This window comes from Pterocles gutturalis, unplaced genomic scaffold (assembly GCF_000699245.1).
Source record: "Pterocles gutturalis isolate BGI_N339 unplaced genomic scaffold, ASM69924v1 scaffold43373, whole genome shotgun sequence".
NCBI lineage: Eukaryota > Metazoa > Chordata > Aves > Pterocliformes > Pteroclidae > Pterocles > Pterocles gutturalis.
This window is the reverse complement of record NW_010124562.1, coordinates 1-25717: the sequence shown is the minus strand read 5'-3', so window position 1 is coordinate 25717 and position 25717 is coordinate 1. Positions and strand designations below refer to the sequence as shown.

Sequence of the window (25717 nt, the reverse complement as noted above, 5' to 3'; positions counted from 1 at the left end):
GCTATTCTGCTCAAGAAGAAATTTAAAACAAAAAGGCTGCAGTGAGTCAAAGAAATGTCACCTTGTTCTGAGAATACAAAAGCCATTCTGTATTCGGATCATTCAATTCCTTCTTCAAAACGTGAATATTTAAAATAGAAAAATGTATTGGCAAAAAATGCAGATGTGAATAAGTGAAGAGTGCACTCAAGGAAATAAATTTTTTGAGAGGTGCCCTTATTTATTTCTTTACAAACCAAACAAACAAAAAAAATGCTACAAAAATCGCAGTCTTCAGAGCCTGACTGGTAGCATTGGAGATTAGTTCTAACTAAACAAAGATTGCAGAATTGCTATCCTAAAGTGTAATTCAAAACTAGATGCAAATCAGCGCTCATCCCGTGAGGTTCACTTCACTGGTAAAATGACTGGTCTTTCCTAAGATACAAGATGAAAAAAAATCAGGACCTGTTTTGGGTTGGTTTTTGGTTTTTTTGGGGTTTGGTAGGGGGGTTTTGGTGGCTTTTTTTGTTTGTTTTTGGGTTTTTTTGGGGTTTTTTGTAATGAAATATGCAGGGATGTTCTTGTACCACTGCCATCTCTGGAGACAAATTGATTATAAGCTTTCCTGTAACCATTTCTCTGGAATCAAGTATCACAAGAAGTGTCAGTGCTTTTCTAAAGGCAGCTTTTAAAGCTGAGTAGCATAAAATAGAGACATACTATGAACCTTTACTGTGGAGTCTTACCATGATACCTAGATAAATTATGGCAAGTGCCCAAGGCACTTCCTTTACTTTCTGAATAAGAAGAATTTTTATATAATGTAAATGGTAAGAGGTAATGACATTGTCGTTTATGATTATTGGTAGTTTAAACTGGATTTTCAAAACTGCTTATTTGAGGTCTTAAAAAAAAAAAAGAAAAAAAAATATTATTGGAAAACTCTGTGAGGAATTCCAGGCTTTATACTTATAAAAGATATGATAAATGCACCCTACCAATACATCATAACACTCTTGACAGGAATAAAGATACATATATATACAGATATATATAAAGATAGATATATATACACACATATATATGTTTTATCTACATATAGTCACAACAATGGCAAAGAAGCAAGAGTTCAAAGGTATATTTGCCAACTATAGGTGTAATGTGATGTTGCCTAATACTGTTATATCAAATACAAACAAAAAAGAAAGTCATGTTGCAAATTGTCATGAGACAACATTAAAAAAGGTGTGGTGACACTCGGGATTCAATGCAATGTCCTTGTCAATAGTTTTTGACTTTCGCACAGAATAGATCATTATTACATCAGCACTGCAGTTCTGAGAGGTCAAAATATATGTTGCTTCTCTACTGTATTTTATGTTGAACAGTATTACATTGATGCTATAGTACAGATAAATGTTGGTGCACTGTGAGCAGGTTTAGGTTTGCAGGAGATATAATCTACAAGAGACTGAAGTGGGAAGCTAGTTTTGCTAACTTTCCTCCTTACAATTAGCAGAAAGGCTAGCATGCGAATTAAAATTGGTTTGAAAACAAAACAAAAAACCAGCCCAGGTCAGAAACATGATATAAAACCTAGTCATTTGTACCCTGGGTCAGGTGGCTGTCATATTGATTCCGAATAGCAAATAACTAATAAAGACAAAGTAATCAAGAATGTCTTTTCAAATCAGGATAGACTCCTTCAAATATTTTCTTTGGGTGGAAAAAGAGGTGTGATTCTTCATATGCTCTGCCATGTTCTGCTTGCATTATTCTGAAGTGGGCTCATTTCAATAGGTTTGTTTTTGTTTTTGTTTTTTTTTTTCTTCATCCCAATTGGTTTGCATAATAATAGAACTGATCCATTCTGTGCTGGTGACAGTGCTTGATTTCTAGCTCAGGTGCTCACTTGTTGAAGTTATCTCATTTGTTAGGAGTTGTAAAAGTTATTTTAATTTGAAATTTCTAGAGATGTGCAGAACTGGGCTGGTGAAGTTACAGTGGTACAGCTTAGAAGACAAAAGCCTTGCCACAGTAATAAACATGCTCATTGTTAGTTTGAATGGAATAGACTCACATTAGTCAATGGAAAAACAGAGCTCTTGTTGCTGTCCTCCAGAATGTGTGAATGATTTGTTGTGTAATTATTTTAAGACCTGAATTTCTGATAATGGCATCTGAAACGTATAAAAATATTTATTAAATCTATGGGCAGAAGTTAAGCAGGAAGAATAGTGTTTGAATGTGAATGTAAGTATGGCAACTTGCCATAAAGTAAATAGATATATACATGCAAATATATGTATATACACCTATATACACATTCCTTGTTCATTGCCTCTTTGGAAAATGGTGAATGAGATTCAGAGTAAGAGTTGTGGTTGCTCACCTGCTTCCTGAGTCACATAAGGGTTGCATCTGTGCCAATGTAGAACACTGGATTAACTAATTATAATAAACTAAGCAAGTCAGAAGTATCATAGAGGATAAAAAAGGGTGTTTGTTAGAAAACAAGCAGTTTTGCCTTTATATTGTTCTTTCAACATTCTGTAAAGCAAATAAAATTTATATGTATATTTCATCAGACACTTATAACTAATGCAGAAATAAGAAAGGAAAGTGAATTTCTATCCTCATATTATGCCTCAATTCAACTGAATAAATAACTCTGTTATTGAAAAAAACTCAAAAATGAATCATTGAAACACAACTGAAAAAAAAATTCTAAAAGTAATCTAGACTATCTTTAGCACCACTACAAATCTAATAATTTTTATTGTCTTCTACTTGGTTGTGTTATCAACTTCAAAAATTTGTGCTGTTTTATGTTTGAATGACATTCCATATTCTGTTCCCTGAATATTACAGCCAAAGAAAATGGCTTCCTTTAATTTTTATCTAAGTTCTTCTCTTTCATTTCTCCTATGCACTGTAAAACTAGTAAACTAGTTAAACTGAAATAGGGGAGATTTAGATGAGATATTAGGAAGAAATGTTTTCCTGTGAGGGTGGTGAGGCAGTGGCCCAGGTTGCCCAGAGAAGCTGTGGATGCCCCATCCCTGGAGGGGTTCAAGGCCAGGCTGGATGAGGCTTTGGGCAACCTGGGCTAGTGGGAGGTGTCCCTGCCCATGGCAGGGGGTGGAACTGGATGATCTTTAAGGTGCCTTCCCACCCAAACCTTTCTATGTACAACATGTGCCTCTGTAGCAAGATTATCTTCTGTTCCCTTGAGAGAGATTTCAACTTCTAAAGGTAAAATCTTAGCAGCATTTTATTTTGCATTTTTCTGGGAAGTCTTGCATTCCAGACAGAAATTCCTGCTTTCTCTGCAGGTCAGATTTATACTACCTATTCCTCCTCCTCTCCCTGTGAAGAATACATTCTGTGCCTGTTCTCCCCAGAATACATTCACTTATGCATATGATCATTTACATACAAGGAGCTTAATTTTTGACTGCCTGTTTCAGTAATACAGCATCTACCATATAAGCCATCTCATCACTTTTTATGAATATTTTAATGCTAAGAATATAAGCACACTTCTCTGCTATTTCCATGGAAACCTGAAGAGGAACTTAAAATGAATGCAATGGAATACAGAGGTTGGAGGAGAAGGCATCTTGAGTTCTCACTCTGTGCTTAGGTGAAGTTCAGGACTCACTGGACCAAAACTCTGTTATAACTGGGTACAAAATTAATTATAGTATTTCTGAACTAATGTATAAACACCACGTTGAAAATAGAGAAGCAGTACACAAACCAAAATCAAAACATAACCTTCTCACTTTTAGCAGATGGAACAGAAAATCATTCTACGTTTCTTTAAGAAATAAAAGAAATGGACAAGTGATAAGCAGCCATGCAAATAAATGAAGTCCCTTCAAGACTGCAAAAGCTAGTAACTTTGTTAGTTTTTCCCTTCTTTCCTCTGGTAAAACTCATTCTCAGAATGTCTCTTGAGTCAATCCAAGATCCATTAATTAAGAGCTCAACAACCAGCCAGCAGTTATTTTACAGAGATAACATTAAAAGTTGATTTGCTAGAAAAGACATCAGGTGGGCTGCTAGGACTGCTGCACTGTTACTAGCATTGAGTAAGCCTTAAAAAAAAAAAAGTTAGTATGACTTGTAATTCTGTAATAACAGAAAAGATCAGCTGTTCAAACAGCTTCCTTTTTTCTCCCATATTCCTCTTTTTTCTCCCTTATTCCTCTATTCTGTTTGTTAGCCAAATTGTCATTACTCTACCAGCACTTCCTATGATGTGACCATAATTCCTCTTGTGATCCCAAAAGTAACAATACAAGCAACAGGATAATTCTTTTGGAATAAGCTAACAGTGTGTTTGTATTGTCTCCTGAGGACAGGAGAGACCCAAGAGACACTTCCTTGTGAACAGGCTCTCACTGTGCGTAACTCAATTAGTCTCGGGGCATCTGACGTCTCTCTTGATCTCAGTTATGAATTTCACTTGGAATTACTGGATGGCAAAGAAAAATAAGTAATGTGGTATATTCAGACATATATATGGAAGCCTGTAGTTTAGGGAAAAAAAATTTGGATTACATAAAATTCATATATATAATGAATGATAAAATTTGGGAATGGATGTACAAAAGGAAAAGCCCTATCTTCTAGCACTACAAATTCTAGCATTAGTGTAAAGCACCACCAGAACTTTTCGCCAATGTAGGAGAGAATTTTAATTCTTTGTAGCCCAACAGAATAGAACTTCCACTACACATATGGGAGAAGCATTTTTTTCAGAATACAGCACCATTTCTTTCATTTTTCCTCAATTACTCTAAAATAAATTCATGGAAATTCTCTCTTGAAACTGATTTGATCTAAATTATAGTAATCCTGTTTAAGACTGGAAGAATTTACTGCAAGCGAAGACAAGATTCTTTCTTTCTCCACACTGCTTTTGCACTCCTCAGTACTCCTCTCAGTTTATGCAAGAAAGGCCAAGATTAGACCCAGATTTAGACCCTAAATTTGATGTCGCTTTGTATTTTTTCAGTTAGCTTTCTTCTCTGTTCCTTTTTCATTCTTGACTCTGAACACTGACCTGTGTGCCCTACAGCCTTTATGTTTCTTCTAGGACCAGCATGATGGCAAGAACTGTTATAATTATAGGCAGGACTGCTAAAAGATCTGAAATAACCACTTGCTACTGAAGTATGCTATGTTAATCTTGCAACATAGATGAGATAAAAAGGAAAGATAGCCATTGTTCCCAAAAGAGCTCTAGCTGCACCAAACTCTGTAAGCATCCTACCTAAAATATCTTCGAAGATGCAATAAAATGAAAAGCCAGTGCTCCTGCAAGAATTTCAGCTGCTTAAGCTGTGAGGGCAAAAGAAGTGTCCTTCTACAGATGTCATACAACCTGAGAAATAGTCTTAGGTTTGTGAGTATTCTTTTTTTTTCCCCCTGGAGTGAATTTCTCAGTATAAAGGGGTATTTACGTTTTTGTTGTATAATAGGCTGTTTTTATTGTTCAAGTACTACTGAATAATGAAACTGCTGGCCAATTTTTTTTGGTGAAAACTGGTTCAGAATCAATGTGGGCCAACTTTCTTCTTTTTTTTTCTTCTTTTTTTTTCTTTTTTTTGATCCAAGAGAAAATATCATTACCTTTCTGTCATTCATACACTCCGGTGTTGGACAATGCAAATTAGCAGAGGTCAGTACTTCTAGTTCAAGATCCTTTGCCTACCTTTTTGGTGAGAAACAAAAATGATGAGGTTTGATGCTTCAAATGATGAAGTTTGTAAAAGGAACTTTTTTTTTTTTTTTTTTTTTTTTTTAAACTGGACAAGACTAATGGGAAAGGCAAAACTGTCTAGGAACTGTGGCAATTTTACATGGGTAATGTAAAGGAGAAGTTTTCGCCAACAGGGAATGAAACAGCTGATTTCACAAAAAGGATGATCTGTTCTGACAGACACAACATACAAAACAGTTGTACTAGGTCTCAGCAAATATCTGCAGTACTCTGTGTCCAACTCTGGGCAATAGTGGATATTTAGTAAAGAATATGGGAACAGATCAAGCATACACTGATAATTCCTGCAATACACCCCACAAGATAATTGAACGAAGGATTGCATCAACGTATTTCTTTTTAAGTGCCCTTTTAAACTAATTGCTTTTTGGACCCAATTACACTTTTATGACTTTCACTATTATTATTATTCTCTAACACCTCATGACAGAGTTTCACATTATGCACTGCATGGAAGGAATACTTGTCTGTTGTCCAATAGCTGGATTTGATGTTTCTTATTTCTTGCATTGTAAGAAATGATGCAAAAATCATTCACTACCCACCATTGCCATGCCATTCATGATTTTATGAGCTCTACTGTGTTCTCTCTCAGCTATTTTTTTCCAGGTTAGAGAGAACCAGGTTTTTGTTGTGGTTTGGTTTGTGGGTTTTGTTTTGTTTTTTTTTCTTCTTCTTTTTTTAATATGATAGTCATTCCATGCTTGTGATAATTCTTGCTGGTTTTCTAATTCTGTTACAAATGATCCTTTATTTTATATCCATTAGGCTTTAATAAATATCCAGAGAGTCTTTTTTTAAAGCTGGGCTTGATTGTATTGAAATGAAAACCTGCTTACTTGAGCAGTCCTCTTTTCTTAATATGCTAGTTTATCAGGTTGGACTCTTGTCATTGATGTTTCAGATTTCAAATGCTTTTTATCCAGAGAAAGGGCATTCAAAGGCACTGGATTTTGCAATCTCTCCCCCTGTCATTATTCTGTTACACAAAGTTATTAAGCTTATCACTGCATTCTAGTGGCATATTAGTGGCAAAAAGTGACGCGAGTTCTTTAATTTAAAAAAAAAAATCTCTGACGTATGCGATATGTTGTTTTACTTCAATTAAGCAAACAATTGTCTGGGTGACAGGAACCAATATTCATCCTGTTAACACCCTTCCCCCCCCCCAATGTATTAGAAAAATGCATATGTCAAAGAAAGGGCAATAAAAAGCATTGTTTCCTTATACATAATCTATCAGACTGAGCTTGGGTAAACTATGCGAAAGATAGGTTAGTCAATAGTTTGCAACAGTGAATAAATATTTTACTTGTGTGTGCAGATTTCTGCAGTATTTTAAAAGCTTACCAACTACTCTAAGGTGCAGAGAGCTTGAAAGAACAGAAAACAATAAAAAAATGGGTATTCTACAAATGGCACAACTCTATTTGTTTGCCATTTCCTTTTTATCCTGCCTCACCAACAGGATAATGACAGTGTAGTATAACGCTTTCCATCAAAAGGATAGCCCTTATGCTTGAGTTTGCCTCTTTGGGATGAAAAGTTTGAGATCTGCTCAGAACTGCGTGCATAAAACTGACTTCTCATCTATGGATTCAGCTATAAATACGTTTTTACAATTCATGGAATTATAAAAATGTAGGCTGTATGTGATCTCTGAAGGTCACTTATCCTATCGTCCCAGCTGAAGCTGGACTATTGCCAACAGTAAATCAGGCCAGCTATGGCTTTATCTACTTGAGTGAGGAAAACCTCTACGGACGGAGATCTCACAAAATTTCTAGGCAAATTGCTCCAGTGCTGTGCTAGTCTTCCACTGAAAATTTTTTCCTGACATCTAATCTGAACCTCCCAAGAGGCAATTAGTGCTCTTTCATCTGATACTGCTGGGAAGAGTTTAGATTCATCATCTTTGTAACTATGTCAAGTCATTGTAGGCTGTTGTTAGATCATCCTTTAGCCTCCTCTTTGCCAGCCCAAACAAGCCCGGTTCCCTCACCTGCTCCTTGTAGGTCAATGCAGTGTTAAATTGCTTATTGCCTAAACACGGGAGGCTGATATTAAGGTTAAAGGTCTGGGCTCAGACACTCTCCTTAGTATAATCATAGCCAGGTGTTAGACTGTACTTACTAGGATTAACAAATCTGTATTGTTCCTGATCTAGGAATATAAAACAGTTTTGATAGATAGTATTGGAGAGTGGTTTACCCCCCTCTGCCATTGGCACATAGCTGTAACCACTACATAACAATACTTATCATGTACTCACATGGACATGCTGTCTCAATGCACACCTAAAAAGTTCAGGGATCAATTTTCAAAGACAAATGTTCATGACTCTGTTAAAGTAATACTCCCAATTCTGCTTTGTCTAGTCTAGTCCACAGTAAGCCTTAGTAACACTACAATTCTCCTCCAGTTTCAGAGATCATATGTGATAAAATATTCATAATGTTTTCATTGTTATCCTATATAATAGCCAAGAATAAAAGTCCCCTTGTAATTCTCATTCATGCTGCCAGATTCAGTTATCATCTGCAGAATTTTCTGTAAAGACAGTAGTAATACTCCCCAGGAAATCATCAAGGGAAACAGTATCCTGCAGTACTGCTTTGTCAGGTTTATTTTCCCTTTCTTTTCTGAAAAAGAGGTATGAAATATTGACTACTGCCTCCTCTACCTGCTCTACATTTTCACATACAAACTGTAAGTATAAGCAATTACAGAACACTATCTTATAAATAATGAGGAATTAATCTGGTAGATTACATTTGTTTGCTAGTCTAATATTTCCTCCTGATTTGAGGATAAATCTGTTAAGAAAAATTGGAAGCAAGCTTATTTCACTCTTAATACATTTTTTTTTTTTGTCCTCACCATATAAATACATATCTTCCTATCCAAAATCACACCAGATTTCTTCAGGGCTCCAGTTCATAATATCCATGTTTCTCAACCTTCTGTATGCACCTTTCATAGTAGAGATTCAAGGTTCCTCTAATATAAAACCTTCTCTTATCATCCTTTCAATTTTCCTTTATTGGCATAAAGTAAATATATATATATATACATAACATGCTATGTCAGTTTCCTTTCTGCACTTCATATTTCTCTGATATATGCAGGACACTGAAAGGAATTTTGGTAGGAAGGACAGAAGTAGTTGGTACATGTATATATATATCCATATGACAGGTGCTATATTGACATAGCTGCTTCTAGTTATCCTGACTTCCTTCCTGTTTTGTTTACCATGTAACTGGTCAGGAATTCCTGCAGTGGTTTTAGACTAATGTAACATATTACTTTGGTGATGGGATAATGAGTTTGCTTATAAAATAAGCTGCTAAGTGAGTTAAGAACACTTCTTAATGAATTCACAATGGAACCTACCCTTCTATGTCACCCTTTCTAATTTTGACATTTTAAAATTCACAACATTTTCCAGGAAAACTTTGGGATCCTAGGACTGGAAAGAAAGGGTTTGGAAAGGCTAAACAACCCTGTCTAGTCAAACCCCTATTGGTTACCCTGTCCCTTCTGGGAGATGGCAAGGCTAGAAACAGGTATATACAGGACAACACAGGTAGAGTGTTCTATCCCAGTTTAATCTGACCTCAGTGAGGTTCTTAATTTCTTTCCTTAAGCAATATATAGAGTGAACTGGATTAAGTCTATTTACTTCTTTACAACAGATAGATAGTTTATTCTTTTTGATTTTTAAATGAAAGCAATTATTTTTGTAACTCATTAATTATTATGATCTTTCTGCATTTAGACCCACAGCCACCTGATCCTGTGCTTTTCTGTAGGAGTCTCCTTTCTCTGAAGTAAAGATGAATCATACAATAGTCTTTTTCTTTTTAAAACAAGTCTCTCTTATCCAGCACTCAAACAGGACTGCCCAACTGCTAGACAGGAAGGACCTTTCAACTAGCACTCAGTCTAGACGTTTTTACAAGAAAAAAAGTATCTCTATTTATCCAGGCTATCTCTTGCTTTCTGCACAATCTGTATTTTTTCTGCAAAATTCTTCTGCCTTCCCTCTACCTTCCATTTTACATTTATTCAAACATAGTTTGAATTCCTGAATTGCTTTCACTGTGACTGTCTTGGGCAATGGTATTTCCTTTGATTTTTTTTGTAGACTCTCATTATTTCAGAATTGATTCTTTTTTTTTTTTTGTATAGTAACCTTAAGGAAAAGCTAATGTTTATATCCAATGGATTCAATTACCTTTCTATGCCACCACCCCTTTTTCAAATACTTTAACTTCACCTTGATTTCTTCAGAAGGTCTTAAGTTGTGGACCTCTAAACACATTTGAAACAGATAGAAAAGGTTCACACCATTTTGTGAAATAGCTCATAGCTACCAGCATATGCTAAATGCCAGCCACTATCACAAGGAAAAGCCTCAACAGAAAAATAGCAACAGCTTCTACTCGTTCTTCCAAGATTTACTGACATTTAAAGATTTTCCAACTTTTCTGGAAAGCAAACGTTACCATTCCTGCACCAATTTTATTCATCGTTTATGGTTTATACAAGATAAATTTCATTTAGCTTAGTTAAAGTTTTCACGATCCCCAAATGCCTATCTGTTTTAAAATAATGATGAAAGAGAAATAATGATTGAGAGATGAAGTTCTTAGGTATTTAGTACAAATGGCAGTTAATTCCCTTATTTGTGATAGTTTCTCTCTTCATAATTTTTTCATTTTTAAGTGCAAAGCTCTCACAGGTGTGATCAGAAAACTTTAATGTGGAAGCTGTGAGGGAATACTACATTCCAATTTGGCTCATTTTATCATTTCTTTTCTAAAAAATAATAAAAAAATTACTTGCTATCTAGATAACAGGGTCTTCCCTTTTGAAGAAGGGAACTCTGTTCTGGAACTCTGCTGCTAAGCACACCTCTACTGTTCCAGAGGATGACCAGGGAGGTTTGTATGTTTGCAAATTATTGGAAGAACAGAAGCAGCCATCTGTTCCTTAGCATGTTCTTTCCCTTAAGCAACCAAGTCCTTGTTCTCATGCTCAGAGAAGAATTTGCAATTAGCCCCCAACAAGGCCATCTGGATAAGGCATTGGCATTATCTTGCTTATACCCCAGCTATGAAATTACAGCAGCACATTTTTTCTAACCACCTGGCTAGCTATCCCCCTCAGGATTCCTGAACTGGAAAAGACACTGCAGAGCAGAATAATACCTTTTCCTACTGTTATTTTTCCTCCACGTTAATAGAAAATTTTTATAACTCCTTTGGGAATTGTACTATAATTTATTATGGTTTTTCATTATAATAAGCCACAACCCTCTCAAATTCACTGTCCATGTAATACGTACGGTAGTTTTACAATATTGATGAAACCAGAAATGAGCCTGTTGTGTTAGGATAGGAGTATATGAGTGGATACATCACGTATCTTTAGGCTCAGTTTAGGTATCAGCCTTCATCTTAGAACTGTGGACATATCAATTCTTATTTAAGATTTTAAGATTTTCCCTAATGTTTTTGTATTTATATGGATGACATTTTACTGTTATTTGAAGACTTGTTTTTTCCTTTTTGATACATTTCCTCATTGTCCAGTGACACATTTTCCTACTTTTACTATTACAATTGAATTATGAAATGGATTTTGGGGGTTCCTTTCCCAAGGTATATCATGCATTTATACCATTCAACTGTAGTCTTGCATTGGTGTAATATAGCCTGCATCTTTGTTGGAAATGATTCCTGATTGACTTATTTGCACTTTAACTAAAATAAATTCTATTTAGTGTAGTTACATGGTGTAGGACTTTCAGATACTCTATTAATTCAACATTATAATACTACATTGAAGAAGAATTTTTTTAGGTGTCAGGTACAATAGTTTACTAATTCTTTCTTTACATCATGTTAGAGATCACCAAGTTTACAATAATTTAAAACTGTCAGTCCTCCTGTACACACTCATTACATTTCACAATTTATGGAAGGGTTTTAACACTCTGGTTTCATCCTTGCCTTACAGACTCTAACTGAGTATTTGGTAGCAGAGGAACAGTATTATGATTTGCTACAAAATATAGTAATAAACGCAAACCTCTTAAAATGCAGTATCCTGTTGGCATGAATGTTCTGAGAGTTGGCCAAAAACTTATATTAGCTCTAAAATATTTCTTCCAGACAATTAGTAAGAAAAGCATTTCAAGGGAGCTAAAAACTTCTTGCGTGGTTTTATATCAGCTACAAATTCAGCGAAGGAAAGACAAGCATGATTATTTGAAAACAGACGTGTGATGTTTTAGGAGATTATCTGTTGTGTCAGGATTTGCATTATGAAAATGAAAAATAAACTCTCAAACAGATTTTTAAAGCCACATTTTTACACCTATAAATCTGTCTGTATATAAAGTAGGCTCAAGTGTCAGATGACCCCACCTTTACGAAGGAAGAAGTAAACAAAACCCCTGAAATATAGGAACTGTATAACTTTGCTTATATTTCAGTATGCCTTAAGAGGCTTGTGAGTTAGATTTCAGCTACATTTTGCTGCCGTGGCACTGCTAGCCATCATGGTGTACTCCTGGGGCTTTCAAAATGACTAGAAACAGCCAAAGGTCCATGGGTTTAATCTATAAACACAGGATTACTCACTGAAATAACTAAATCAATGCCTTCACGGAACTCTCAGAACAGAGGATGTGATTCTGACCAGATCAATCCATAGCAAATGAAAAGGAAAAATAACTCAAAGGGAGGAAAGTATAACAGGTAATTTGAAAAGCTTAGGTGATACAGTCTGCTCGAATGTCAGCAACTATGCACTTTTAAGGGGCAATTTTTTCAGGATACCATTTTAGTGTAACACTAATGATCAACACTGTTGCATATTTCTTTTACAAACAAAATACTTTTGACCATTCTAAAACTATTAGGCTTGAGCTGATTCCAGGATTTCTTCAAGAAATTATGCTGCTTTGAAAAAAATGTAAGTTCTATATAAATTGATTCATTGTACATTTTGGAAGTACTGGGAAACCAGGTATCAGTAATCTCCAGGAGTTTTACTGGACATTTTAAATATTATTTTTCTCTTATTTAAATAAAAAAATCAAATCAGCTGTTCTTACTTTCAGATGGTTAGATATGCCCCTATATACAAAGTTTACAAACAGAAAGTGGCACTTCTTCTGATGACTCCTCTGAAGTCACTAAATTAATGATCTGCACATATTATTAAACTATCCACTGTTTACAGTGATTCAAAGTGAGATCAAAGACAACAGACTGGGAGGATTTGGAACTATATTCTGGTATATCATTAATTTTGAGTTAAAAAAGAAATAGACTCCACAAATATATGAAACAGCAACCTGAACAGTTTTTGTGCAGCTTTTGTAAAGATCAGTTTAATCATCTGACTATATACATCTCTTTATAGAAACTTAAAGAATAATCATCTGACAATATCCATCTCTTTATGGAAACTTTATTTAAAATTTCCATAGGTTTTTAGCTTGTTTATTGTTTTTAAGTTAAGGTTATAATCTATATTGCTGTATATGAAAAGCTTTCTTCATATGATGAACCATGCTTATCAATATTCTATAAATATGAATAGGACGACTTGGTTAAAAGAGGTGTTTTCCTTTAAATAGAAAATATGAGTTCATACCTTAAAAATTTTTCATGTTAGACAAATAGCTGACTAAAGTTAGTCAGATAATGATAATGCTGATGTGCAAATGAAAACTAACAGAAATAAAGATCCAAGTTGTAACACGCTGGAAAATATTGACCTTTAGCAAAAAGATTAAGATATTTTCTGTATCTACTTTTGCCAAGATTTGAGAGATATTTATTTTAATAATCTAGAATATTTTCTGTTCAAAAGATTACATCTGTTTACACCTATTTCTAGGTGTAAATCGACCAATGAACTCAAAACCCTCCAAGAGCACTTGGTACCATGGACAGCTCCAGCTGCATCGTGAGCAAGTGCTTCACAGTAGCAACGTGCGAGGAAAATTCAAGATGGCCGTTGATTCCTAACGGACCTTTCTGCTTTCAGTTTACAGCAGCATTGGATTGTTTCCAAATATGTACTTGTACTGCTCATCCTAAATTGTTCATAAATGGAGTTTGTCTACTCAGGGCAGCAGACAGAAAGATGTTAAACATGTCTGGCTAAACTCTGCTTTCACCTATAAATACACAAGTTGTCCCACCATACTAGAATGTGGTTCTTGGGTATTCCTTCAGTCTTACCATTATACAATGGGGAGAAGGCAAACAAAGAGTTCTGAGTATGTATGATGCCCTAAACTACACATTTAATGATGCAATGTTGCAATAGTGCTGTAGTAGTTTCATCTTTTTTAAAGACTTTAAAAGTAGAATGTTTATGTAGTGTGAAATGCTTAGAAGTTACTTATCCCTTTTACTTAAAGAATTGTTTATAGTGGTAACCTGAGTTTGAACACAATAATGTTTTCCCAAGTCAAATCTGTTGCTTCAGAATCTTCAGTTTTAGACTTTCCTCCATAGTTGTCAAATATTTTAAAAAATATAAAAGGAAGAGGTAGTCTGTGGTGAAATGTATTGTAGCAAAATAAGTGAATTAAATTCCCTGAAATTTCATGGTCAGGTAAGATGGACAATCACCAAATAAAACAAAGGTTGTTTCTAAAAGCAGATTTTGCTCATTGATAGACATAATAATGTATTTCGTGTGCTTTCCACAGTTATGCTAAAACACTATTGTTGACACTGTTGTTTCCTCTCCTAGAGTCGAATGGCAGAAAGTTTGCGTCTTTTTGATTCCATCTGCAACAACAATTGGTTTATCAACACTTCCCTCATCCTTTTTTTGAATAAGAAAGATCTGCTGGCAGAAAAAATTCGACGCATCCCCTTAACAGTCTGCTTTCCTGAATACAAAGGCCAAAACACTTATGAGGAGGCAGCAGTCTACATCCAACGCCAGTTTGAGGACTTGAATCGCAACAAAGAGACCAAGGAGATCTACTCACACTTCACCTGCGCCACTGATACCAGTAACATCCAATTTGTCTTTGATGCAGTGACAGATGTTATCATTCAGAACAATCTCAAATATATTGGCCTCTGCTAAGTATCCTTGGGCTTAATCTGTTTTCCTGAAGTGATAAAAAAGGGGCTAACCACTACCGCTTCTAGTGGAAAAAAAAAATGGCTCAATGCTTAGTAGCCCAAGGAGAGAAAAGGGGAAACCTGATGTATGTGCACAGTTCCTCCTATGCCCCTTAACTCGCTACATCATTTTTCACAAATACATGTTCTGGAGAGTGAAAGCCTCCTCTCCAAAAACACATACACACATCCCCAGTGGAAAAAAAAACCCCAACAATTCAACCCTCCCCCCCTCCCCCCCAAAAAAGAGAGATTGAGGCCTAACTCTGTGGAGATGTTTTCACCACAGTCACTGCACTTTTATTCCATTTGTTTCATTCCATTTCCTACAGTGGGAGTGTTATCATGTTCTATGTAAGAAATAATTCTTCATCCAGTTGTCCTAAAATTTTACTGACGTGAAGATACAAAGCTGGTGAGTGACAGATGAACTTGTTTGCAGGGTGTGGAGCAGAATGGTTGTGTTAGGGAGAAAAGTTAGTTCAAACCAGAAGCTACAAAACAGGAGAGTTTAAGCAAAATACTACTTAAAGTTGTAGAGAATGGGCATGCACCCACAATATTGGTACACACAGCCAAACAGTATATACACATACATCATGTATGCACATGCACATGACTCACAGCATATACTATGTACACACTTCTGCTTTACTGTACTGTTTATCATGGACACCTTGCCTGTTAAAGGAATTGTTGGTGCGCAACTGTTCTGTGATTTCCAAAGTGACTAGCAGCTCTTTCTGCTCTTTAAGGCTTCAAATATGCAGCAAAACTACATGAAATTAATCTATGAATAGGCCAAATTAAGGTCAGTGTTTCTTCTACTGGTAAGGAGTTTTATACATCAAAACAGTCTTCTTTTACATCTTTTTTTGCCAAATCTTGTGGTGTTTCACAAAAAACAAACTATATTTACGAAGTAGGTTAGTGTTCTTTTTTTAATACGGATTAAAAAATTAATCACAAGGTAATTTTTTAAATTATTGTTGTAGTGTCTGGATTGCTGAATGTGAAAGTTGCCAACGGACAATTCTGTTCCACTGCTCCAAATACATTCTGGGAATTGTAATATTGTAACAGATTTCCCAAGAAGCAGGAGCCATGGAGATTGTGAGCCTCCAGAAGCTTTGGAGGCAGGAGTCTCCAAAGTATTTTTTGTTGGTTTTTAAATTATTTTTTAAATGTGATGTATTATTAGAAGGTTAAAGATGAGCGATAAGAACAATAACTACATATATTGATATTTCAGTTTAATAATTTAAATTATTTGCAGTTTAGTGAAGTTAAGGAAACTGAAGAGGTGCATTCCTCAGCTCCAGGTTTCATCTCCTAAAGAAACACTACTGGATGGAATAACATTCCGGCAAAAGTTTGAATGCATAAGAAGCTCTGTGGGACTATACTGGAAAATCTCAAACGGATCACATAGACCTGTCTTTGGTCAGTTGATTCTTTCCCCTGCCATAGAAAAGACTTCTTAAAGACTTCAGTGTAAAGTTTGTGTGTAAATATATGTTTGATAATTGTAAAGCACATACGTACACAGACACACATGCACACTGGAAAATAACCTTCTACTTTTGTTCCCCCTATGTACTATGATTAGTGCAAGAAATCTCAGCCAAGGGCTCTAAGAAATTTAAAACAAAATGGTTAATAACATCAACATTTAAATTGTCCACCTAAAAAAATAAATAATTCAAATTATCCTGAACGTGTCTATAGTGTGTTCATTACTTAGTGTTATGACAGTTACTTAACTGGATAATGTTTATGAAGTTTTCTTTCCTTTATAACAGACTGCTGAGTTTTGTTTATTTGCTCCAGATCTTCTTCCTCAGTTTGTTCACCAACATTCAGCAATTTCAATCTTACACAGTTACATTTGAGCAACTCAGTAAGATTTGAGGTTCCCATTAAGGTTCCCGTTTAATATCTTTACAAAATCTGAATGTTATTGTTATATTTTTGGGGGAGGTGGTTAGTAGCAATTTTAGGAAAGAACTTATAGATCAAGAGCTATTGGTAATATCAGGAAATAAAATTCCATGGTATCTGCAAGATACATAAGAAGCCTCCCTGCATACTGTCTTACACAAGCAGGTACTTTGCACGGAGGTCTATGATTAGAAATACATGTCTAAGTATAAGCACACATATAAATTTTTGAATAGTGCCTGAAGTTGGTCTCCTAAACCTGTATTTAAAGATTGGGAAAAAAAAACCCTTGAAAAATGTGTTCACATTTTTGTACTACTGAGTTCTCAGCAAGTCTCCAAAATCAATATGAAATTCTGTCTGGCTCATGTTGGTGAAAAATTAGGCTTTAAGAAAAATCTAAATTTTTTTTTAAGTGACAATGTAAGGTGATCTATCTTATTGATGGTTCTTCATTGATGTTTTCTTGAAAATTCCACCCATTCAGACTATAACAAGGTTCTTCCAGAACATCCTACAACTTAAATCTTTAAAAGTCTGGATGTACATTAAAAAAAGGTGCAACTCCTGTACAAACAGCATAAACTCATAAAAATCACTTATTGGAGGATGCTAGAGAAATAATATCACTGGTGTTTAAACAGAATTTGACTTAGAACCCTCTGCTGAAAATAATTGATAGTGCTTGGATAGCTTAATTCCTTTGTTTGCTTCTTGGCATTTCTACAAAATGCATCAAAAAGTCCTAATCTTTCTTACCTTATGTTTTAGAATCCTTCTTTTGACATGTTTAAGGATATCTAATTTCAAGCAAGGATTTTTCTATGTGACCTGGAGACTTAAGCTAATGATGAGCTGGGACTGCCAAGAGAACTACAATACTCTTGAAGGCAGTAATTCAAGCAATAATAATTTTCAACCTTGCTAGAGAAAGCAATCATAAACAAAAATATTCTCTGAGGCTCAAGTCATGGCTTAAGAATTTCAAAACTCTTCAGTCCAGACATAATCAATAATGGAGAAAAATGTGATTGATTTTGAATGAGGTATTTTATTCCTGTGCTGAAGACAGAGGGCCCCTTTAAGAATACCCCATCAATTGTTACACCTGAAAGACAGTGGCAAAAGAGCCAATGAGGCTGTGCCTTAAATGTATAAAAGGTTTGTCATGCCACACAGGGAGCATTTAGGTCTTACTTCTAATGAGGAGGTACTACTGCCTGCTTGTAATATTTGCAGTCAAGCTGCTTGACTTGGTGAGTACTAAAAGCTATCTACAGTAATTGCTAGTACAATGCATAGAGCTAGTACAGGATTCTCTAAACTTTGTTTACCATTAGAGTGCTATCATTTACTTAAGAAACTGCACAATATTTCTACTCTAAATTACAATGCATAGAGCTAGTACAGGATTCTCTAAACTTTGTTTACCATTAGAGTGCTATCATTTACTTAAACTGCACAATATTTCTGCTCTAAATTGTTTTCCATAGCATATTATCCTATTATTAGTGAGTTGAACTATTAAAAAGGTATGAGCCAGGGCTTCCTTTTCCAATGAATGGACTATTAGATGGTGTGCCTCCTTCACCTGTAACTTTCATGGTACTGTGGCCATTTCAGACTAGTGAAAGAAGTGACAAGAAAACACTAGCATTCTTTAGATCATAGCTTCAAGGTAAGAAAGCTGGGTAGAAAAAAATGAAAACAAAGGTGTAGTTAATTATGAGGAGGGTAAGAGGCATTTTATATTAAGAAATAAATCTTTATTCAACTAAGAAGGTCCTTCCAACTTAAGTATTAGAGGCAACCTACAATAGAAGTGGAGAACCTAGGATATTTTAACAAAGGCCTAAGGGTATTTCTAAAGAAAAGGAGTCAGTTACATTTCTCATTGAATGAAGGCTATCCTGGGAAGGAGAAAAGAAATTGAATCAATTCATGTAATCGTGTTCTCTTGCTATTAATCCCTAATCATTTAATTCCTACGATGTTTTTGATCTTAATATTCTGAGTAACTCATGATTACTTTGTTTTCTGTCTAAAGAACTCAAGATTTTAAAATAAATTCTGTTTTACATAGAAGTAAAATAATTCTATTTTCTGATTGTATAAGAAAACCAAGGCACAGGGAAGTTAGAACTAAAAAGTCTGGGCCAAAGACAGGTGCTGAAATGAAACCCCTGGACTCTTAGTTGTCCACCTGGATAAATCATGCAATTAAATTTGCATCTATTTTCTCAGTTCTCAGGTTTATCAGTAATGCAGTGCACTGCCACCTGAAAGAACTGCATTAATACAGCTGGGTTTTCACTTCACCTGGGCAACAATGACATTCACAGAAGAGATGTTCCATCTGCTGCAATAAGAATGCCATCTGTCCTTTTATCATTTGCACTCCATGCAGCAAAACAAGTTTCAAAGGGATAAAGGTATCCTTAAACTGTCCTTATCCACAGATCCGATTCGTTATGATTTGCTGAGGGTCAGTAAAGTAGGAGAAATATTATCTCTTGGACTCTTCCCAAACAGACATTCTGGCAAACCTAAAAATCCATTGCCCCATCCAATACACCTCAATTTTTGTCTAAGAGGATTAAGTACGCATATATGGATATATATACACTTTTCCAGTATTAACCATACCCTATTGAAAGTTTTTTTTCCTAGAACTATTTTTGCAGTTATTGCCCAGGTCATTTATCACTGCATAACACCCTTTCACTAACGTTGTTAAGTATTGTGTGTCGACTAATTGTTTTCATAAAGTTTTGCTATTAATTATGATGTTCTTATTTTTCCCCTGCTGCTGGTTCTTCTCCCTCTTCTATCCTCCACTGAATGGATATATCTATCTTATTTTTGTCTTCTGACCATTCATTTGTGCCACTAAGTTGTTAATTCTTCTGTAAACGTTACTTCTCAGTGTTCTTCCAATCTTTGTTGGTTTTCCCACCTTTTGGTTTTTAACAATCACACTGGTATACATCCTTAAATTTAGGAATAAAGAATAGTCTGCAAGTGTATTTGCTTAAAATAACCACATTTTCCTAAATAACTTCTGTTTGGAGAAAGACTAGGTGACCTGGCACAGAGCTAACTGGAGTTACTGACCATTTTCCCATGAACAAAACCAGCTACGCTTCATGCCAAATGCATGTACAGCTTATGTTCCTTCTGTCTAGTGTGGAACATATTGCTTTATTGGCCCTGTAAATTATCTCTACTGTAGAAAACATCAAAATTCTAGCTGGGGAATGGTACATTAGTTGCTGACCTCCTCCAGCTGATACAAGGTACACCCTGTCTCATGATGTGGATGTGAGGTGTAGAAATAAATGCAAACAGGAAAAAAGTTTCTTGTAAGTAGCCATCTGCATGTAAGCCTGTTCTAAAGTAACAAAATTCTGCTCAAGGAGTTATCTTCCAGCCCTTAAATACAGGCATGTACATTTTTATATGTTATATTTTTACTCTAAATACAAAGAATATATGGCTCAGAACACTACCTTTTCCCAAGGGTAATAACACAGAGAGAGATGCTTTCATGCAATGGAAACAAAATTATTCAAACCAGACATAAATATCAGGTTTCTAATAAAGTAATTCTCCTTACATTTAAAAGGAAATTGCAATTATTTAAATGCCTTATTTTCATACTACTAATTACCCTTTTCTGCTTTTTTGGAGACAAACCTCCAGAATAATTCCCCAAAACAAGTCTCAATGTCAAAGATAATTTTATTTGGAAAACCTGATTCTTATCTGCCACCAGTACCTGAAGTGGGAGAGGTAAAATGAAGAAATAGGTATCAGTCTTAGCTCAAGAGAAGACTCACTGAAAAGCAACTACCTTCTTGTAAATATAGGCAACTTTCACTAAATTGGGACTGTAACATAATTTGGAAACTGGTCTCTGTCTGGCAGAGGCTCCTGCTCACTTCAGGGCTTCTGTGAATTCTTTGCCTTCAAAGGCAAGGTTTTGAGAAGAGGCATTGCTGCAGCTGGCAGCCAGCTTTGGCTGAGTTCTCAGCTCAGCACGTTTTCCACTCAGGAGGCAACTCCTTGTGTACTATCATCTCATATTTCCTGGTTATCACCAAACTGGTTTTACAGTTGTGACCATTTCCCTCAGTGGCTCCTGACCTAAGATGATACATGTAGACTCTTGCAGGGACAAAATGGTCCACCAGGCAGTATGGTGTACCATTACAGATCCTCTGGTTTGGGCACTGTATTTTGATTTATGTGGAATTCTTAATCAGCAACATTTTATTGGTGGTTTGGGCACCACCAAGAGCTAATGTTACTTACTGCTATACTAAGTCTCTAAATATAAATGACAGCTGAAACAGTAGAAATGACAAAATGCTTTCTACATAACCCTTCATTTTAGTCCCTGCTTTTTAGAAAGTGTCTAACTGTCAACAATTAAAAAAAAAGCCCTCAGTTTCTCTCAGGGCCACATGGATAGCTTTTTTTTTTCAATTGTTCTTTTTTTCCCCTTAGATCTTATATTCATCCTCCAGTGAATGTTTTCTGCTTAGGTAGCTAAACTTCCAAACTACTTAGTAAATGCTCTGAGTTTTGGCAGATACCACCTAAAACCAGGCAGGTGTTTACATGTAACATTAGTTCTAATTTACATCTGTAAGTCTCAAATTCATATCTAAAATGGTATGTACAGCAGCCACCAAACTCTGAGGCGGTTTCCATCTTTAAACTGAAACCCTTCCAGTCCACTTAAGTTGTGCATCATGCACACATTTGAAAATTCCATCAGCAAAAGGAGGTAAGTGGTAAGCTCTCCTGCTAGAGATAATAACGAAGTTTAGTACAGCAGCGGCTGAACAGCAAGGCTTATTACTGAATTATGCAGTTCCAAAAGGGCTAAGAAGAAGGCCTTAGCCAGTGTGGATGTAATAGTAATATGCAAAAATTTGGCAACATTTATTTATTTCTGTTAAGCTTTTCTTCTCGCTTAAGTTTCTATTACCCACATATTCACAGGATGGTATCTCTCTGTCTACACAGGTAAAGGACAGAACTCTTTAACGGCAGTCAGACAGGTCAAAATTTACCTAAGCCAAGTCCCTGCCTCATCTGATTTGCAAATCTGTAAAATGGCTAGTGACATTAAATTGACAGAAAATTTCTTTTTCTATAGTGATGCTCACAGAGTTGTTTAGCCCACTGTATTAATATCCTTCATATGACTTCAGTTATTTAGGACTTCAAAAAGGGTTGCATGCATGTAAAAATACATCTTTATCTTTTTAGAATTCATGTACACTCACTCAGCAAGGCTTCGAGCATTCATTTAGTTCTTCTTTAAGCACCAGTAGTGTAACAGAATTCCTCAGACAAGATACTTTCCCATGAATGTAGACAGTATGGGTTTTTAATTGGTAATTTCTATCTACTAAAATTTTAATTTTACAATTATAATTTTCACAACTAGAAAAATATAGAAATTATAATCACTGAATCTGTAAATAAAAGGAACAAATCAGCATAAATTCCCTTAGTGTATAAAACATTTAGAAAACTATAAATGTACATAATAAATATAAGAGAAGCATGTAAGAGGTACTACAACCTATTCTTCTGGCAAGTCAAAGACAAATTCTCAGCTTGGATTCCTCTATTTAGACTGAAGGATTTAAAAGCTGTATACCTGGCTGATGTAGTCAACCCAGCTTCTGTTTATCTCACACAGAGAATCAGGTAAATTCACCTGTCTGCTTTGCCTATTTGAATATTTAACTACTGAAAAAATCCCTACCTTGAGGTAATTTTGCCATAATGTTTAAAATCTGATGCGTGTTCTTCCGACAGATATCTATTGGATCATCCAAGAGTTCAGTGAGGGTAGAAATTATTCCGTTTTGTATCAACCCTTGCCTACAAACAACATTAGAAGACAGACTTAACTAATAATAAAACTCATATATATTGGCAAGATGCTTAATATTAACTAATTACTCTTACTTACATTGCACCTATCTTGCCCAAACTTAGAAATTCTGTTATTTCTCCCTGAAACGTCTTTATTGCTTCCCATACTCTTCAGTAAACACTGGATTTCCCCCTTACCTGCCAAAGTTATCCATAGCCATTATATAGAGGATTTCTGTTGTTTTTTGTCGGACAGTACTGTCATGATGAGGAAGCAAAGTCTTCAGGCTACCCAACAATCCTATGAGACACAATAGTTCATTTTAACATTTCCTACCTTCAGCATTAATTTAAAATAGCAATACTAATTTTTATCTCACAAAATGAAGTGCAAACAATCATAATTTTCATCTTGTCATGACAGTGAACCTCTCATTGTCATATCTCAAGTAGGGAAGAAATTTTCAGGTTTCAAGGTGTACTGCTAAAAATGCCATGCTATAAACAAGCTGCTGACTTCTGTATCAAGGTAAATCCTAACCTTGCAGATATTTATGAAGTGACATAGCTCTCAGATTAACTCAAGTCAGTGGAGCTATTGATGTTTTTAGAAAACCATGTGTTTGCAGGATTGATGCCTACATTTTTTTAAACTTTCTTTGGGTGTAGCATGGGCTATGTAAAAACACACAGCATTGCTTTTTACATGTAGAAATAAACTTAGTGAACCATTAATGATTATGTGTATACACACATAGGATTGACAAAAAAAGACCTCAAACAACAATCTTGCATTGCTTCAGCAATGTTACTGTTAATCAAACAATAACTTCACAAATTTTGAACACAATTATTGGTATTTCTTGTGAGGAAGAAAATAGGAAGGAATTAAATGGAGGAAAAAAAGCAGCGGCAAATCAGAGGACTTCTTCAGTGTTACATAATGAGCTATGTAGATACAAAACATCCACTGCTGAAGGAATCAATGGCAGAAGATGACGTCACAGATGTTGATAATGAACTTGTAAACCTTATTTAAGTATTATTTATTATTAATTAAAAGGTTCATCATAGTTCTTTGACAGTTATTATATCTGAGATATGAGTATTCTGAGGACCTCAAGCATGAAAAATCGAGGAAGGTACCAGTGTCTATGTTGTACATAATAGCAAATGCCTAATGAAGGGGGGAAAAAAAGACAGATTTTGCCTTTTTTTCCTGCTCTAGCATAGCTAAAAGCTTTTTCTTTTCCCCTTTCTAAATAAAATATATTTAGTAGTTTTATGTTATAGCTAAAAGCTTTTTCTTTTCCCCTTTGTAAATAAAATACATTTAGTAGTTTTATGGTATTAGAAATTCATAAATTCACTGTTTTTCTGAAATGTTTGTGGATAACAGAATTAGAAAAGATTCCAGGCAAATAACTAAGTGGCAAGGGTATGGTGAGGGGCTGTGTTTCTAACTTTGGACTAATTAAGCTTTTTAAAAATTTATTAGCCTATATTAGGAATTAGCTGAAATTCAGAATAAACAAAAGAGAAAAAAAGATTCTGCATTGCTTTTGCATTTAGGGGTTGATAAAACCTATAGTGAACCATTGATAGACCCTAAAGTGGGGATACTCAAGCTATCATGTATACGGCATTATAATATTCTTTACCTTTTTAAGGTAAAACAAGTAGAGAATAAAACTAAGAAATCTTCGAGGCCATTTTGTGTCATCAAAGATACTGCAAGGAAAAAAAGTAGCGTACAAAAGTAAAATGGTTTCCCCCCACACACACACTGTGTCAAAGCTTATGACAATAGATCACTCACCTACTTCTATTGCCTGGTAGACCTTTTCTGGGTCATGGACCAGATCGCAGAGCACCATCAATGCCCGCTGCTGAGTCAGCAGCTCAGGAGACTGTAACTCTTCATTCAGTTTAGGAAGAGCTCTCCTTCCAAATGCAATAGGAGCTTTTGTGGGATCTATATCAGGGGGCAGGTAGGCTGAGATACGAGTATGTGCCATCCAAAATTTTCCTGGGAAGGATTCCCCCTTATCCCTACAAATACTGCAAAATGACTACACCTTATGACAGGACAGATTGTGTACCAAAAAGACAACTACTGACTTTAATCAATGCCCTGTGTCCCAGCAGAGCTATTTTAGCACACATACATCGCTGAGAAGCTATGAGAGAAGAGGTTGGAATGGTTGATGTCATCAGCATTAATGTCTGTTCATCAGCTGAATTGTGTGATCTGGTTTAATTCTCTGCTGAGCACTGTAAAATAAAAAAGCAAAACAGAGAGAGCGAGAAGGCTTAGAAGTGCGAGGTGAGGAAGGGAATGTTCTTCAAAAGATGCAAAACATCAAACCACTTCACTTCAAAAGTGAAGCAGTCCCGCGTACTGAATCAGATAAAGGGTTCAAAATAATATTAAAGCAAAAGCAAACAAAAAGCCATTTTTTTTAAAAAAGCATTCCTTTAAAATGGGTCTAGTTTAAACCCGCCCTCAGAATTCGTTAATGTTGGAAAGACTCAGCGACGGCTGACCTCCCCCTTCCCTCAGCAAGGAAAACGGCGCCGCTGACGGAAACGTACAACCTCCAATATTTCAAACTGCTCAACAACAACAATAAAAAAACAGCTGCAAAGTTAACTACTAAACAACTCAATTTCTCTCTTCAGAACAAAAGAAGTAAATAACCAAAGGCGCCCCGTCCCACCACCATGTCGCCGCCTCAGCCCGTCCCCGGCTCCCTCTCCACAGCTCCCGCGAGCTACGCCACCGCCTTTCGCGCCCGCGTGCTCTGGGCGCCACAGCAACCGGCTCTTGGCGTACGCCCAGCTCCGTGAATAAAAACGACGCAGCCAAGTATACTGATTCCCGCTCTGCGTCAGCAACGTAAGCACCGCGTTTGACGGTGACTGCTGTGTG

At 35.7% G+C, this 25717-nt stretch overlaps 2 protein-coding genes across 2 annotated transcripts in view; one reads left to right on the top strand and one right to left on the bottom strand.

Annotated features, from left to right (window-relative positions):
* GNAZ (guanine nucleotide binding protein (G protein), alpha z polypeptide) overlaps positions 1–15653 on the top strand; it is a 31767-nt gene extending 16114 nt beyond the window's left edge. The window contains exon 2 of the mRNA XM_010078284.1: positions 14564–15653. Coding sequence (XP_010076586.1) covers positions 14564–14908 — 345 coding nt within the window. The 3' untranslated portion in view covers positions 14909–15653. The remainder of the gene's footprint in view (positions 1–14563) is intronic.
* Positions 15654–21556: 5903 nt separating this feature from the next.
* On the bottom strand, positions 21557–24803 carry LOC104465298 (rhabdoid tumor deletion region protein 1-like). Its single transcript, XM_010078285.1, has 4 exons — positions 24605–24803; positions 22984–23086; positions 22673–22791; positions 21557–21696 (listed from the first exon to the last, which is right to left on the bottom strand). The coding sequence occupies exons 1-4, from the start codon at positions 24801–24803 to the stop codon at positions 21557–21559; spliced, it is 561 nt and encodes a 186-aa protein (XP_010076587.1).
* Between the last annotated feature and the right edge of the window lie 914 nt (positions 24804–25717).